This window comes from Prunus persica, chromosome G1 (assembly GCF_000346465.2).
Source record: "Prunus persica cultivar Lovell chromosome G1, Prunus_persica_NCBIv2, whole genome shotgun sequence".
In the NCBI taxonomy this organism is placed as follows: domain Eukaryota; kingdom Viridiplantae; phylum Streptophyta; class Magnoliopsida; order Rosales; family Rosaceae; genus Prunus; species Prunus persica.
The window spans coordinates 11,916,845-11,934,505 of NC_034009.1; the positions used below are offsets into that span (position 1 = coordinate 11,916,845).

At 36.1% G+C, this 17,661-nt stretch overlaps 1 protein-coding gene and 1 long non-coding RNA gene across 2 annotated transcripts; both read right to left on the reverse strand.

Annotated features, from left to right (window-relative positions):
- LOC18791298 (adenylate isopentenyltransferase 5, chloroplastic) lies at positions 2,726-5,246 on the reverse strand. Its single transcript, XM_007226885.2, has 2 exons — positions 4,578-5,246; positions 2,726-4,457 (listed from the first exon to the last, which is right to left on the reverse strand). The coding sequence occupies exon 2, from the start codon at positions 4,439-4,441 to the stop codon at positions 3,425-3,427; it is 1,017 nt and encodes a 338-aa protein (XP_007226947.1). The 5' UTR covers positions 4,442-4,457; positions 4,578-5,246; the 3' UTR covers positions 2,726-3,424.
- On the reverse strand, positions 16,444-17,470 carry LOC109946481. Its single transcript, XR_002269625.1, has 2 exons — positions 17,351-17,470; positions 16,444-17,220 (listed from the first exon to the last, which is right to left on the reverse strand). It is a non-coding gene; the product is annotated as an uncharacterized LOC109946481 (long non-coding RNA).

Consider the following 17,661-nt stretch of genomic DNA (forward strand, 5'->3'; position numbering starts at 1 on the left):
TCTTTCAACAATTATTGAACCAAGATTAATAGGTATTGAGCATGACCAATGAGCTATGCAAAAGATTAAGATATATTAATAGATATATTAATAGATATATATAGAAGTGGTTATGAAAATCCCGACATCCCTCGCCAAAACCGTGTTTTGCTCTCTCTTTCTCTCTCTCATTGATCGTGGCTACGCGTTTCTGAGTTGTACTCAAGCTTGCACATCACCTGCTATAACGACAGCAGTGAGCTCAACACCCCAAAATTCTAAAAATACTTACAAGACTAGAAGACTACAAGAAACTGTTGCTCAAGCCCTAAAAACAAATACCACCGCCAGCAGACAACACGAAGACCAGACAAATGACCAAAGTTTCCAAGAAACTGCGCATTGAAAAAGAAGTAGAAACAAGTTGCCAAGAAGAACTAAAAGACTAGTGCAAGAGGGGTTTTAGATTTTTATTTTATTTTATTTTATTTTATTTTGAATAGGGTTTGATTAATTCAAGTTGACCAGGACAGCATTCTTGGCAGCTTTTCCATTTCTTTGTAGACGTACACTTGCAATTGTTTTTTGTTTGCATCTGAATCTTTATCTTAATTTGACCATAGGAACTTGCGGTTGGCATTGCATTTTCAATCGAAAAGTGCCCATTTCTTCGCATGTGCAATGCTTAGAAATTATTGGAAGAGTGTGCATGCATGGTTCACTAATAATTGTCTAGTACTTTAAAGGACAATGGATATGAAGACAATGGATATGATATTTTGTTTTTTTTTAGGCCTACCACTTAATCAAGAAAATGAAGAAAGAGAGAAAGACAATTGAAGATCATACGTGTTATAACTCAAGCCAAGTTCGACCAACTAACTGTTAGTTTACTCGTATATCTATCTTTTCGGTGTTTAAAGAGGTAAGCAACATTTAAGTAGTATGATTCAAGTGATCTTTCAAACACTCAAATCAAACATATATTGTGGTTCATTGTACTTGCAACTTGCAAGTTCAAACAAAACTTGTTGATTGATAAAGTGGACAGAAACAGTTAAATATGGAAGGCACCCAGAAGATTAATTGTGACAGCAATAGCATGTCTATGATAGAAATTACAACCTCCAGAATACCGCAGAGTGGACTGTCCTTTTTCATGTGTATCCGACTAGAAGACAACTAAAGATTCTAAAGAGTTGGCTTTTCTTTTGGTCGATTCTAAAGAGAGTTAGCTAGCTGTAACCTTTGCCTGTTCTCGCATATCATGTTATGCCATACCTTCTCAATCACAACGACAACGTTTGATGAAAAGTTTGATCTTTCTTTTGTCCTTGCTCAGTACGAATTAACGTATGAGTTGAATGGACGGTGCTAGGCTTCGTTAAAGACAATCGGAATTATTTCCCATTCCAATCAAACTTGATTTTTTTCCCCTCCTTTAGTAATCGATCAAGGATAACAAGACAGTGAAATGACAAGGAATACTTCTACTTTCACAACCCATCTTGTCTTGTGGCTAGCATCTTGTCTCATTTCACTTAATCGTGGACTTTCACCAAAGATATCGCTTGTTAAAAGTAGTTTGTACATAAAGAGAAGAAAAAAAGTCAATTATAGTCGTCTAGTTCGGAGCACTCAATAATAAGTAAAGATAAGCTTAAAATTACAAATTATTACACGCCTTCTATTTAACTATCAACTTAACTGAGATTTTGTAGCGTGGCACTTGGTAGGTCTTCAAGTTCAAATTAACTGAAGTTATAGGTCTTCGATTTGTAATTAACCCTAATAAGAGCATTTAAGTGGCCTGGCTAGGCTGGCTTTCTAGATATCCTCTTCTTTCCTACCAATAAGCTAAATACATTTGCCGCTCTCATATGAAAATCAATCCCTAAACTCTCCTTTAATAAAGTTGATTTTGACCCCTTAATGTAACGTTTCTTAGAAATGCCATGAAGCTTAAGAACACAAGATGTTTTTCTTTTTTATTTCCTTTCTTGTGTTCTCGAGTTGGTCCACATATTATATATACCTTTTAACATAAGAGGTGGTGGTGAGTGCTTGAGTGGGTATAAAGGGTACCCACATGATTATAAAATATATAGTTGGAACTTGGAATCATTTGGCATGAAAACGATAAGGGATCTTGGATAGACGACCCTACCAATTACAGCAGCTTTCCTTTTGGTCCCCTTAATTTCAAAGATTCCCATTGTAATTCAGCAACAGGTAAGTTCCAGAAATCTAATCACAGCCTATAGAAGCTAGCTGTTAAAAAATATTGTCAATTACAGCATATTCACTTCCATCAAATCCCTAGGCTTATGTCCCTCCCACGTTGCAGGTTATTTCACCTTTCGATGTTGTCCAAGAACGTGATTGATCTTTATTTGTACTTGAAATTTGATCAATGGAAAGGGCTCCCACGTTGATTATGTGTGAATCTTTTGACAAATTCTATATACATAAACAAATTCTATATACATAAACAGTTGTTTACGCAATATAACACATCAAGTTGAATTTAACTCAAAATTTAAAATCAACATATTTATTAGTGAATCGTTCTTCTTATTAAAACTTAATCTAATCTGATATTTCAAATTCAGTCTTCATATCGAAATACCTTTGGTTCCTTAATTTTTCATTCTTCATGTCAAACCTAATTCCATTCAATAAACTTTGATTATATTTCATCACTTTCCTTCTCAACTTTAGAATCGAAGCTAAATGCGCACACACATTTGGAAATTCCCAAATCCCCAATCTCATATATACCATAGCAAATTAGAAATATACAATTGAAAAAGAAAAGGAGAGAGATAGAAGGGAAGAGTTCATGTCAAAAAGACGTACGGCACACAATGAAAAAGGCCCCAAAAAAAAAAAACAACCACCTCTCTCTCTGCTGACTCATATACATTACACAAGAAATGGGGCCCAAAGCTTATTGGACGACTCTCACTCAAATATATGGATGCACCCCACAGTCTCTTTTTACTATACCATCAATTCTCATGATTGATTATTTATGATGGATGATTGATTTGCAGGCGCACCGCACAGCGCAGTACGGACGGACTCCACAGAAAGGTGAAGGGAAGAAGGCATAGCGAGAGCGTGCAAGCAGAGAACTTTTTCCGACTTTTTAAAGCAGCAGCCACCCAGCACGGATATCTAAAATGCTTCCAACTGTACGGCCACCCAATGTAAAAAGGCAAACTTAACCACCTGACAACGACCTCTCACCGTAACTGTATCTTTTCTTTTTGTTCTTTTTCTGATTTCTCTTTTGTTTGTTTGTTTGTTTTTTTTTTTTTTTTACCATAGAGTCACAGCCGATGATAAAGATGAGAACGAATTGAGAAAGAAAGAAAAATAAAAAAGCTGCAGCCTGCCACGTGGGGTCATGTCGAATGGAGCCAGAGCCTAATCCCTCCATCTAACGGGTTGCGGTGGCGACGGCGGGCATAGATGTGGCAAGAACGGTAGTGGTGGTAGTGGTGGTAGCGGTGGCAAGAGTGTCGGATGGAAGAATTGTGGGCATTGGGTCTACAAGGAAGTTACCAACCATCCTCTTGGCGGGTCTTGCCACGTGTTTTTCCCATGCTTGATCAGCCTCCACGCGGTGCTTTAAGAATACTTCTGTGGCGTCGAGGCGATGCATGTTCCAGTTTCGTCGGCTGCAGAGCCGACGAATCTTTTTCAATTGGCGGTGTGCCAAAATGCAAGTGTTTTCTTTAATTTTAGAAATAGCTGTTTGAAGAAGCCTCTCTTGCGTTTCCTCATCGTTGATACCACAAGCCTCGCTCCGCAAATACTCATCCAATTCAGGCATGCCTATAGCCTTCCTGATTCCGTGAGTATATTCTGCTTCAGCAGTGGAATCGAACATTCTCCTCACCTCATCCACCAAACCCGCCTTCACCATCCGATCCACTCTCTCCGATACAAAAGAGTTGAGCACCGGCAGCGCCACATCTACCCATATAAAGCAACACTCGTACTTCATTCTGAACTCGGGGTGGTCGTCCACCAGAGCTTCGATGTAGGAATTCGAGCCACCGGCGATGATGGGGAGCCTGTCGCGCTCCAAGATCGATTCGATAGCCAAGGATGCATGCTGCTTGAAATCATTGGCTGTGAAGTTGAAGTTTGGATCTATTTGTCCAAGCAAGTGATGAGGTATGCCTCTACACTCCTCTTCAGTGACTTTGTTGGTGACGATGTCCAAGCCCTTGTAGACTTGCATTTTGTCCGAGTTTATAATCTCAGCACGGTGAAAGGTTGCGAGGTCTATGGCAAGCCTGGACTTGCCAGTCCCGGTGGCTCCCATTACAAAAACAACCTTATCTTTTCGCCGGAAAAAAGGATCCATGTTGATGCTGGGCAAGCCAGGAGGGCCTTGGAAGCTCACCATAGGCTGTCCTTGCTTGCAGGCAGGCATGAAAATTCTCATTGTAATTAATAGAAACCTGCCGGGGTTGACCCAAAAACACAGGTAAGATTTCAATTCTGTGGAAAATTAATTTATACACAAAATTACACATGTAAGCAAAGCATGCCTCATCACATGATTTTTTGGACCACTGTACCTTTAGAAAAACGCGGCGACTTGTTGAAATAAAAATGGCCTGGCACTGGCAGGCACAAGAGCTTCTTGCTGTAGAGAAAGAGAGGAGAGAAAAACCAGAGACAGAGAGATGCTAGCTAGCAAAAAGTTAAAAATAATTGTGAGATGGGTTTTGTCTCTAGGTATATATGCAAAGCTAGCTGATCTCGTATTAGCTTCCTACTTCTCAAAATATTTACACCAGGCGGAAAAAGGAAAAAAAAAAAAAAAAAACTGTTTGGTTTGTGAGAAAATGATTTATGACGTCAGGTGGATTTGATTGTCTAGCTTGAAGTTTTTGTACCTGAATGATCACTGCCTGATCGCAAAAGAGATGAGAGCTTGGTATTTATGGTGGTGGGAAAAGGCTAAGGCCACCGAGGGTTGTGTATGATTGTGTTGTGATTTCAATGGATCGCAAGACACATGTATATTTTGTGGTGAAATATTTTGGGCATAGAATCAATGTTTTATAGTGTGAAGCTAAAGGTTAGGTCAAAGGACTAAACTGCTCTGTTTTAGTGTTTGAATATCCTTAAATTGGAAAAAAAATTATTATTATTATTATTATTATCTTATAGGGACCACAATGTTTTCTGGGTTTACATACACCAACAATTAACGGGGTCTCTTTTGCTAAGAGGGGGATGATGATCTGTTAATTTCATGAAAAGGGTAAGCTAGCTAGCTACCTAAGCTACGAAACGGCCATTTTAATGGGTTAAGGAGCTGCCTGTATATTAATTTAAATTTAAAACATATTTAATGTGAGTCAACTCAAAGTAGGAAGAGTGATGTGGTTCACAGTATGATTCTCTTTTTTTCCGAATAAAGCGACAATTTAATGCCATTTTTCATTGAGTTAGAGCCTATTAACGAGTATGATTCTCTCATACATGCACTATTTATTTACTCATGTAACTTTTCTTAATTTAGGTTTAGGTTGTCTTTATTCCCCATTAAAAAAAACTAAGAACACGTACGCATCACCAACGACGAAAATTTGGTGGGAATGGAATGGGATAGTTGTTTTAAAGAAAGAAGTGGGCAAAAAGAATTTCCTTTTTTTCATGGTTTTGATACCTAAATAAATAAACGTATATATATTTGGTGAAGGGACAAGATAGGTAAAGTTGTAGCCCATATGTTTCTGATAATTCACTCCTTATGCAAAGGCCGTTGAATTGATGCCTGGTAAATTATAATTATTCGTTCAAGAAACATTGATCGTTCCACAAATTCAAAGGAAAAAAAAAAGAGAAAGAGAGAGAAGAAGACGATAAATTATACGTCAAGATGAGCAAGAAAGTTGCTCAAGCTTAATCAAACCCAACAACTTCAGTTAATTTTCTTTTTGCTCATTTGATTAGGAATGGATATGAAGCATTTGGAAAACCAATGTAATTTGATTGGTCGGGTATTAGATTTTAGGAAACCGACCAAAAAAATAAATGCCTCCAATTACATTTTTTTTAAATAGAAAAAAAAAATTGCTACATATGTCACAAGTTTAGCGTTGCATGAGCTGTTATTTGGATTTTTAAAATTGTATTTTTTTTAACTTTTTATATACAAACAATAGGGTTTTCTGCAGTTTTCCCCCCTAACTATTTGCATATTGTCAATTAGCCCCTCAACAATTTTATCAATAAATTAAGGACTCCAATTGTTTAAAAATTACCAATTGAGGGCCTACCGTCAATTTTTTTAAATTCCATCCAAATTAAGGGTAAATTCATAATTTTATATATATATAAATTAAATTTTAAAAAAAAAAAAAAGTAAAGACCCATACAACCCCTATCCCCACCAACTCAGAACCCTCCAATCCCTCAACATCCCAACCTCCAAAGACCCAGCCCTTCCGCCACCTCCTCTCTCCGCCTCGTCAACTACTCTGACGACGTCCCTTTGTCCTCCACGACCCTCAAGTCCCTCTCCACCCTCCACTCTTTTCAGTTCTTCAACTGCCCAATAAAATGAAAAACAAAAAAGAAAAGAAAACTTGTTCTTTAGAGAGATGACAAACCCCAACCGGGTTTGTTCGAAGACAAAGGGGGAAGAAGATTAGGTAGGTGAAGTTTTTATTTTCTCTTTTTTAAATTTTTTTATAAAATTACAAATTTACTCTTAATTTGGACGGAAATTCGGATGGAATTTGAAAAAATTGACAATAGACCCTCAATCGGCAATTTTTAAACAATTGGAGTCCTCAATTTACCGAAAAATTTGTTAAGGGACAATATTGACAATAGGCAAATTATTCAAGGAGCAAAACTGCAGAAAACCCAAAAACAATATGATGTTTGCACCATGAAATTGATTGGAGTTAAAGTGATGTTGAACCAAAAAACCAAAAATATAAAATTCAATTGTCAATTGGAATTGGTTTGTATTGGGTAACGGTTGTGAAACATACAAACTGATCTAATTCAACTAGATTAAATATAGGCTTATTTATATCAATATCCCTGAAATTAAGGTCAAATCTAACTTTGTCTCTCTAAATATAATTTGGTGATCCACTTTGCCTCCTACCGTCAACTCCGTCCAAAAGTCTGTTAAATATGATGACATGGCAGAAGTGCTTTTGTAATTTCGTACACATGATTATTATTCACAATTGAAGGGTGATGTGGCAAGTGGAGCCCACCTCTACATAGATAAAAATATTATTAAAACTAAAAAATTAAGTAAAATAGTAATAAAATACCATTAAAAAAACTCTCTCCTTCTCTCCCCCGCCCTTCCCGACCTTACCAATGAGCCCCCCAGCCACCTCCTCTGCCTCGTTCAATCTAGGAAAGCCAATCATGTATGAGATCAAAACAATTATGGAGGCAACCATGAATCTCAGCGAACACTGCAGGATTGGAGGGTCTGTATACAGAGCCATAATCGATGGGCAGGTCTTAGCTGTAAAGAACACCAAGGAAGATGTCACAGAGGAACTAAATATTCTGCAGAAGGTAAATCATGCAAATCTGGTGAAACTAATGGGCATCTCGTCTGACCATTTGGAGGCCTTTGGTTTTCCCATGCCTCCCTTTGTCACACCACCTTCTTTAAAACTCATTTTCCCAAATCAACTCATTTTCCCAAATCAACAGTGAAATCAGAAAACCCCAACCCTCACCCACCCACCCTATCCTCAAAGATCAAATCCAACGGTGGTGGTGATACGATTGAGAGCACAACCATGGTGTAGGAGGCAAGGATGGGATGGGATAGGGGTGGCTTGAGGAAGGGAGGTTATGGCTGCTAGGAGAGGTTCGAGTAAAGAGAGAGAGACAGACGGAGGGAAAGATTTTTTTTTTTTTTTTTTTTTTTTAGTTCTAAATTTTTTAATGTTTTATTTTAATTTGTAAATTAGTTTTAATCATTAGAATATTTAATTATATTTTTATCTATGTGGAGGTGGGCTCCACTTGACATGTCACCCCTCAATTGGTGAATAATGAATCATGAGTAAAAATTACACAAACACCATTGCCACGTCATCATATTTAACAAATTTTTGAATAAAGTTGACGGCATGGGGCAAAGTAGGTCACCAAACCACAATCAAGCGGGATAAATAGACCAAACCACGATCAAGTGTTGTAAGACACAATACGAGTCAATTCCAATGAAGAAAAGTAAAGAAATTAAAATGGTTCAAAATTTCCAATAAAGCACACAAACAAGGAAAATTATGTTCAAATATCAAATATGGCATTAAAAAAGAAGAAGAAAGGTGTATTGTAATTTCTTTTTTTTACAAGCGATTGGGGAAGGGGGGTTTAGACATATATTCATTCGGTGTATGGGAGTTTCGAACCTTCTCTGCTCACATGATTGGAGGTGGAAGAGTTCAACCAACTGAGCTATACTCCACTGTCGTTTCTTGTTATTTTTAATTTTAGAATAAGTCTTCTATAAGGATATATTTTCCTAATATGATTTTTTTCTTTTTCTTTTCTTTTTTTTATATTTTACCAAAGTTAAGAAGAGGAGGGGTGAAATTTACACGCGAGTACCATGGGAGTTTAGAATTGTAATATATTCTTCTTGTCAGTTGAGTTTTAAGAATATCTTGCAACTTTCGGTTTCCTAGGCTTAATTTATGCATTTTCTATTTAAGCCAAGTTATGGAATTCCATTCATCAGCTTATTCATGCTTTTCAACAAAATTCGGAAACTTTTGTTTTTATTTTTTAGTGGATTCCAGTTCTTCTGTTAGGATTTGACGTTTGTGAATCATTTTTATCGCGTTTTCTTCAAAGAGAGAGAAATCCATGAGACATATATGGAAGGAGAAGAAGAAGAAAGATGAAGAAACTGTACAACTATTCCTAGTTTGTTTATATATATTTTTTCTTTTCACCAGCTGTGACATTATTGTTTATTTATATATATATATATATATATATATATATTTGTGTGTACGCGAAGCAGCATCTTTAGGAGTCATGAGGTGATGAAAAAGTAGGAGAATAATACTCATCATTTGGTGCAAAAGAAAAAGGAAAGAAGGGGATAGATCTTTTGGTGTAAAGGTTTCATTTCCTGGAATCTAAAAGCTGTGAATTTGATTGACCATTATTCCACAAGCGTAAAAAGAAGAAGAACAAAAAAATTATATATTAATTAAATAAATAAAGGCAACAATAAATCCTAGATAAAAAGAAAAACGGCAGAACATTTGTACTATATGCGAGTTATACATCAATATCATCAGTTTTGGTAGTCACTGGTTGAAATGCACTTTGATTGAGCGTTGCCTGTGTTGCCAATATATATATATATATATATATATATATATATATATATAGCTGGATCGACATAGGGTATATGCCCCCCTTTAGCTTTTAACTCATGCAACTCATCAAGTAAATATTATTCAATTGTAATAATCATAGATACACTTGTTCCTCATTTAGTACCTATTTTGGGTCCCTTTGCTTTTTTAGTGGAGCACCATACTGGTTTTTCTCTTCTTGGTGGAGTACATATATTGCCAAAATATATATGTCCCTTCAAGTCTTCAACAAGCATATAGTTTTTATATATATAGTAAAAGAAAATTTTCTCTTATTATAAATTGGTACGCTACATGTGTGTGCGACTGTTAATTAGAACCGTTGATTAGATGAATTGTTACTTTGAAAGGTACAATCTAAATTAACAACTAACAACATAACGTGTGAGACTGTTAATTAGAACCGTTGATTAGATGAACTATTACTTTGAAAGGTATAATCCAAATTAACAACTAACAATATAACGCAACTAAATATGTAATAATACAAAAGTATGAAGTATAATTCATATTTGTGTGTGAAAGAGAGTATATATATACAGATGTTCTCTTATGCGAACATCCGGGCGTTATTACAATGCAGACGTTATGTATTTTCTACTATCCCTCCATGCTTTCCTCCCTGTTTACAATGGCGCCCACACGACAATAACGTCCGTACGTTCATATAGAAGAATAACTGTATATACGGCTATAGAAATTGGCTTTGTGTACACGTGCTTCCACTTAATCTCTCGTGTTGTAGTAAAATCAAGAACTCCATTGTGTAAATCCAAAATATTAGCACTCAAACCAATAGGACATGATACAACATTAATAATGATTAGCAAGAGAATAATCAACATTATCTGAGGTACCAACTTGTTGCATAATCCAGTATTAAAGAATGTCAAAGTAATTGTCAAGGTAATTAATTAAGCTTCAATCCCGATGAGAATTGAAGGTTGATTGAGAGCATGAGAATTTGTACAAGCAAATATAGTTTTTTTTTTCTTCCTCATGATCGCTTGATCACTGATTCACTATGATGGGTTTAGTGTTCGTGGGATGCAAAGCTGCTTTAAAATAACAAATTCAAATGGTGGTGGCACTAAATCTATATATATAATGAGCACAAGATAAAAAGGACTTCACAATCATACTTTTTTCTCTAAGCCTAAAAACCTTTTGATGGTCTTCCATTTCTTCCAATATTCAAACTGATCAACATACAAAAGCTAATCATTAATTCCTCAACTTTACTCAGGCGTGGCTAATAGTTTACCCTTTTGCTTTCTATCAACAACTATCGCGATTTCAAACTTTGAATCTTTTGTTTATATTTTATGCATTGATATTGTGTTTATATCTCTAAAACTACGTTATTTTTTAGGCCGTTATAATTTTAATCTTGGCCGTAAGTAAGTAGTATATCAACACCAAAAAAAAAGAAAAAGAATAAATTCTCGATGTGATTTCCTTGATCGTATTCGATAAAAATGACAGTTTGTTTGTCGCCCTCAAGTACCATATGTATTTGCATGTGCAATACAAATGACCATATCTTTCATTCTACATCCATCAAAAGACGATGTCACGTTGATTAATTGACTTTTGAGTTTGAGTATATAGTTTCTATATCTTTTGAGGAATCACGCTAGGTCTTGCACTCAAGAGATATGAAGAGACTCGGAAGCAATCATAAGCAAGTCAAAATATATAATGGCTTTACACAATACGACTTTATAATAGAATCCACATGACTTACATTATAATATCCTTAAAGGACCACCCCCCGTGCGCTGAAGCCCATGACCATGATTACTGATCTAGTAGTCTCGAGACTTTAAGAGGGCACACATATATGATATATTCATTTCCATGTCAAGTTACCAATTAATATATCTTAATATATCTTAATATAATCAAGGGTCGTTTCTTCCTTTGAGCCCACCTTCTTTTGACTCTAACTGACCACTACTTCCATTCAATTCAATGCACTAGTGATATACTAGTCCCTAACTCCAATCAATGATGTACACCCTCTCTTACGTGCAATTCCATTCTTCAAGTGGAAAGACATAATAAAGATGCATATATGGAATATGGGATTGGGAAGTCCTAAAATTATAGCTCTGATATCATGTTAAATAAGAGAAATGTTAACCGGCTTCTCTCAAAACAGAGTTTGTACGTGAAGTTGCTATCACCTTAACATTAATTCTTGAATCAAAACAATATATAAAGTGGCAGCAAGTCCGTGTAGTGATGACTCTCGAGCAAGATCATATAGAGATTCAAAGTTTATTATATGTATCATTGAGTTTCATTTGAAAATAATGAAAATCTTAAAAGTTGTACATGAAAACTCTTGAATGTGTAATAGTGAGCTCAGCTAAGAATTTCATACCTCATAATCATTTGCACTTTTTATTTCATAGCAATCATTGACAAATATGATTACGGAATTTGAACTTCACATTACACGGATCCATGGATCCATGATCCATGATATGATATCTAAGTAGTATAATTAAGGTGGTAATTATTAGATAAGTAGTTGAGTGGGACTTGCTCCCAACTTGACTTGAGCTCCAAAACCAAAACCATATATTTAAAGCAACTCGATCATATTAACTGTGCCAAGTGATCTCCATCCACAAATATTGGTGGGTTGAATTTCAAGGCCAATCTTTGAATCTATTTATATGATCTATATACACCAGTTATCCATATGATCATATGGCAGCACAAATCTTGACAAAATATGGCTACAATTTAGTTTCAAAATTACATAATTACGCTTGCCATTTTGGTGGGAAAAACTTTTGAGGCCTTCTTTAGTAGGAGAACTTCTTAAGGTGTCATAGTCAATATTATATCTTATGTATATATTTGTCAAAACCAGGTTGGGAAAAAATGGGTTGACAAGATTGAAGCAATTAGTTATGTGATGTCCAACATTAAACGATTTGACCTTTGTGTATGCATCACTACTAGTGTGGATTTTGGTTTTGTTCTTAATCTTATTGGTGGCCTTGTGCATAGCCTCTACATAACCGGTTTCTCTTCGGTGCTTCGATGCATTAAGTGCGAATGCGAACATTAGTAAATATTTAGAGTGCCAAAGGGAGCGCTCTTGGAGGATGAACAAGAAAGTAAAAACCCACAAGACTATTGCTTATATTTTCTATTGAGAAAAACATGGTAGAAAAACTTGATTATTCAAAGTGAAGTCATACTTTTGCATCGAAAAAGTCAAAACGGGTGATATTTAAGTGATGTTTTGATGTATTTTATAAAGTTATTACATGGATTACAGTTTGTTTGTTTCTTTTTAGGTTACAATTGTGAGGCATGAGTGTGGTTGAAAATGTTAGGTCTAACCTGCCTAAGCTAACTTGTCCACTGAACAAAGATGCTATACTTGTTGGTTGGCATAGAACAGGCAGGTAAAAGTCAATTTTTGTTTTTTGGGGATTGCTGTAAGAAGTAATTTATGAATGTGCGTTGAAATCTGGTTTTTGAAATAATTTCGATTGACTGGAATCAGTCTCCCTCAAGTGAAGTTGGGTTTTGATATTGATTTTGTGCTGCACCCTGTTTTCCACTCTAGTGGACAATGGAATCTTCCCATTTTTTGCAATATCTATCTGACTGACTGTGCATTTGCAGGCATGAATTCATCCAGTCGATCAGGTAGTGCGCCCATCTCTTTACCCTCGAATTTAGTTTAAGATATCATTTTGTCAAATAAATAATCAAATTGATCAGCTTTCATTTTATACATACATGTTGCCAGCTTCCAATCTTGGGCCACAATGTAGAGTATAAAAGTCCAATGCAACTAATGGGTAAGGATAAGTAAGCCGGAATTGTAAAATGGGTGAAATTTTAAGGTGTAACCATCAATATTATCACGTTATGCTATAATATGAGTAGATTGATAATACTACGTGACGATGTGATTATCACGCTAAAGAATTACTCATAAAAAGAGTAACCAATTTTTCAATACTTTGAATAAGACTGGTTATATTGGTACTTTAACCCACATCTATGCATAAATGGGTGAGGGCGGAGTTCGTCCGGTAGGTGAGGCTTCGGCCTTTATTAAAGACCGAGGACCTTGCCGATCTCCACACTGGAAGCTGCCCTTTATGTTTATTGATTATTTTACAATTCCTTAAATTTTAAATACATTATAAATAAAAGAAAACTAATTCTTAAGATTGGGGTTTTGTGATACTTCCAATTTGATTGGGTGTAGTGAGCAAATAAGGTATTTTCAAAATTGTGAGTAATTGATCACACCAGACACCCAGACCCAAAGCATCAAAAACAAATAGTTGGGCCAACTTCAATTCAATCTAACATAGGGCTTCCCAAACCCATGTGGCATCTTCAGGCCGAACCGAACAAAGAAATAACAACAAAAAATTTCTTTCCATGGCCATGTCAACAAAGACAGTAATTATAGAGAGAGACGCAGAGACCAGGGCACAAAATTGCTTTTTTGATTTTATTAATTCTAATATCACAAATTACTTTAATTTTTATGATGTCAATTTTAATTTGGGATAAAAGTAATATATTTTCGTAAAATTTATTTTTAGGTATAATATTTTTTTTAATATATTGGTTATTGGTCTAGTTTTAGTAAAAGAGTTTGATTATTGTATTTTTGTTTTCTTAAGTTATGTAGTAATTTATATTATTGTTTAATAGAAGACTCTTTATTCATCACTTTTGACACCAAAAAAACATGTAACAAAAAGATTTAAAGGACTTTTTTAAAAGACCCGGCCCCGGCCAAGCCCTTTGAAACCTCAGCCCGACCTAAAAAAACACGTAAAGCTTGACTGGAACCCAATATTGTAACCTTGACCATCTCTCTCTCTCTCTCTCTCTCTCTCTCACAAGTTTGATGCAGTTTGCAAATTATCACATTTCTTACCAAATCATCACCTGATATTTTCGTTCACACCCAATAAATAAATAATTGTAAAAATGGCATTGAAGCGGATCTTCTAACATGAATCTCTCGTGGTCCTCGTCTGCTTCTTCGACTGGTTCTCAATCCTCTTCTGTTTTGGAGAATTAGTTTGGGCTTTTATCCATCATGAGATGGGGCCTTGTATATGTAATGTAATGTAATGCATGCAGTTGCCTTAAAATTGGGCCAACCTTTGCTCGCTTAGGCCATCCCCAATGAGGTATCTATTTGGGGCTCAATCACCATACAGCTCTCATATATGCAACCCAAGGGCAAAAAGGCATCCCCAATGGGATAGATTTTGGCTCTAAATCAATGCTAAAGACCTGTTGGAGCTATCCTCAAATGTGTGGACTCGGATGCAGCCCCTTGAGATGATTCACTTTTTTCTCTCCTGCATAAAACATGAATAAAAAACTTGATTCTTGTACTCTTTCTACTTTTTTTATAAATACATAGCTAGTTTTTTTCTTCACTCTGATCTCTTTATTTTTTATTTTTTATAAATCTTGTCCAAATTTTTTTTTTTGATTTTTTTTGAAATGTTCACACACAAAAAACTAACATAACATAAACATACATTAAAACAAAATAAGTTTTTTAAAAGACATGTAAATCAAATTTCATCATTAAAAAGAATAGATATAGAGCCTTCCATTATAGAAGAGATAACTTTAAAGCCCTAAAGATTTCATCGGAGCTCTACATAGGACTCTATCAACCTCTTTTAGAGCCCCAATCATTGGGAATGGCCTTAGGGCATCCCAAATCATAGTCTCTAAATGGGGCTACAAAAATGGTGGATAGAGCCTCATTTAGAGCTCCAATGAAATATTCTGGGCTCTAAAGGTATCTTTCTCACGATGGGGGGCTTTATATTTGGATTTTTATGATGTACTTTGATTTATTCTATGTTGTTTGTTAACTTATTTTCTGTTCATGTATTTTATATGATGTTAGTTTTTGTTTTTTTGTTTTTTCATTTATGATCATTTTAACAACAAAATAATCAAATTAAGACTATATTCCGGAACAACAAACACACATATCATTAAGACGTTGAACATAAAATGAGTACAAACGACTTAAATAAAAACAACATTAAACTAAAGAAAACAACCTTTGATTTATATATTTTTTAAATAATTTTTTCATAAGGATGTTGAGAGATTACCAAAAATAATAAATAAAAAAAACCAACAATTATTAAATAATTTTATGAAATTAAGTAGAATTAAATAAATGTGGTGAATGATATTGGTGGTGTGAAAAACTTAAAGTACGTGTGTTTTATAGGGAACATTGAATTGCACAATAATAATAATAAAAAGTGTTGAATAATGCTTGAGCAGCTAGAGCATCTTCAATGATGAGGGTGAGTACTCATTTTCAAAAACCAATTGGTGTGTTGGATGGCCAAAAGTTGGTTGAATGCATGTGCTGATGGGCGAGTAGATGGAGCAGCTGCGTTGAGGAGAGTGAAGTAGCTTCTTGTGTCACTCACGTGGGCTCAACTTTTTTCTTCCGCATGGGGCCTGCTCGGGCTATAGGGGCACTGCAGCTCCTCCCTACCTACAAAAACTAAATACTCATTCCCTCCCAATATTTTGCTAAAAAAACCAACCACCATGGCGGTACTGCATCTTCCCATACAAAAAACTGCCATTATCGCAATCCAAATTGAGCCAATGCATGAGCAACACCATCGCCTTGTCTTGGTTAGTAGTAGACAAGAGACAATTGCCAATTTGCCACCAATCACGTCACTGACTGATCACACTATAAACTATTTAAGTTAATGAAAAGCGATTTCTACCCAAATAAAAGAAAAAAAGCTTGTTTTGAGAAAGAAAAGGAAATTCAATGGGATCCATCACAGCTCTAAATCAATCAGCACCATTCAATAATAATAACATTTTTTTCACCACCTTAACTCAAAAAATGTATCATTATTTTTTTTTTAATACTTGAAATATAACTATAATTTCATGTTTGTGGTGGGTCATTGGACCCATATAAAAATAATGTTATGCTCCTTCCTTGGTGGTGACTTTTGTTTAACGTTTAGATAGATTGCACGTTCAATTGAGGCAGCAAGAGTGCCTCCAAAGTCACGTCGTTAAAAATCGATCAAGATAACAAGACACAGAAATGACAATGATGCCACAGAAGGATTCACTCCCAATCCCAAAGAAGAAAAAAGAAAAAAAGCTTAAAACCCACAACAAAAACAAAACAAAACAAAACATGCAACCTGCCACGTGGTATCATGTCAAATGGAGATTGTAGGTATGTGGGCCAGGGACCACTGCGCACTTCATCTATGTAGGAGCTTGGTTCTTGCCACGAGTTTTTCCCATGCTTGATCGGCCTCCACGTGGTGCTTGAAGAAAATTTGTGTAGCATCGATCGAGGCGGTGCATGTTCCAGTTTCGTCGGCTGTGCAGGCGACGGATCTTTTGCAATTGGCAAGCGCTTTCTTTAATTTTAGAAGTAGCCGCTCGGGTTTCGTCAGCTTCAGTTCTCCTGACCTCATCCAGCAAACCCACCGTCCGATCGATGTAGGAATTCGAACCACCGGCGATGAAGATCGATTCGATGTGCTTGAAATCATTGGCCGTGAAGTTTGAGCTTGGATCGATTTCGCGTAGCAAGTGGTGAGGTATGCCTCTACACTCCTCCTCAGTGACTTTGTCCAGGCCTCTGTAGACTTGCAGTTTGTCAGAGTTTATAATCTCAGCAGGGAAACAGGCTGCGAGGTCTATGGAAAGCCTGGACTTGCCAGTCCCGGTGGCTCCCATTACAAAGATAACCTTATCTTTTCGCCGGAAAAATGGATCCATGTTGATGCTGTTCAGGTTGACCCGAGAAGAAAAAGAAAAGATAAAAACACATGTAAGATTTCAATTTTGCAGAAAATTACACATTTAAGCAAAGCATGCCTCATCACAAGAAAACATGATTGTTTGGACCACTTTACCTTTAATAACAAACTTGTTTCTGTAGAGAAAAACCAGAGAGAGAGAGATTGCCTGAGCGAGAGGGAGGAGCCTGGTATGGTATTTATGGAGGTGGGAAAAGGCTTTAAGGCAAAGCGAGGGTTGTATAGGCTTTTCTTGTGATTTCAATGGGTTGAAGGCGTCGTTAAGGATGAAACTCTTGCGAGTAATTGGACTTCGTAATCGATCACCAGACGGGCCAGACCCAAAGAGCCTTTTGGGCCAACTCGAACTTAAGGTTTCCAAACCCACGTGGCATCTTCAAGCCGTAAACAGCAACAATCTCTCTCCA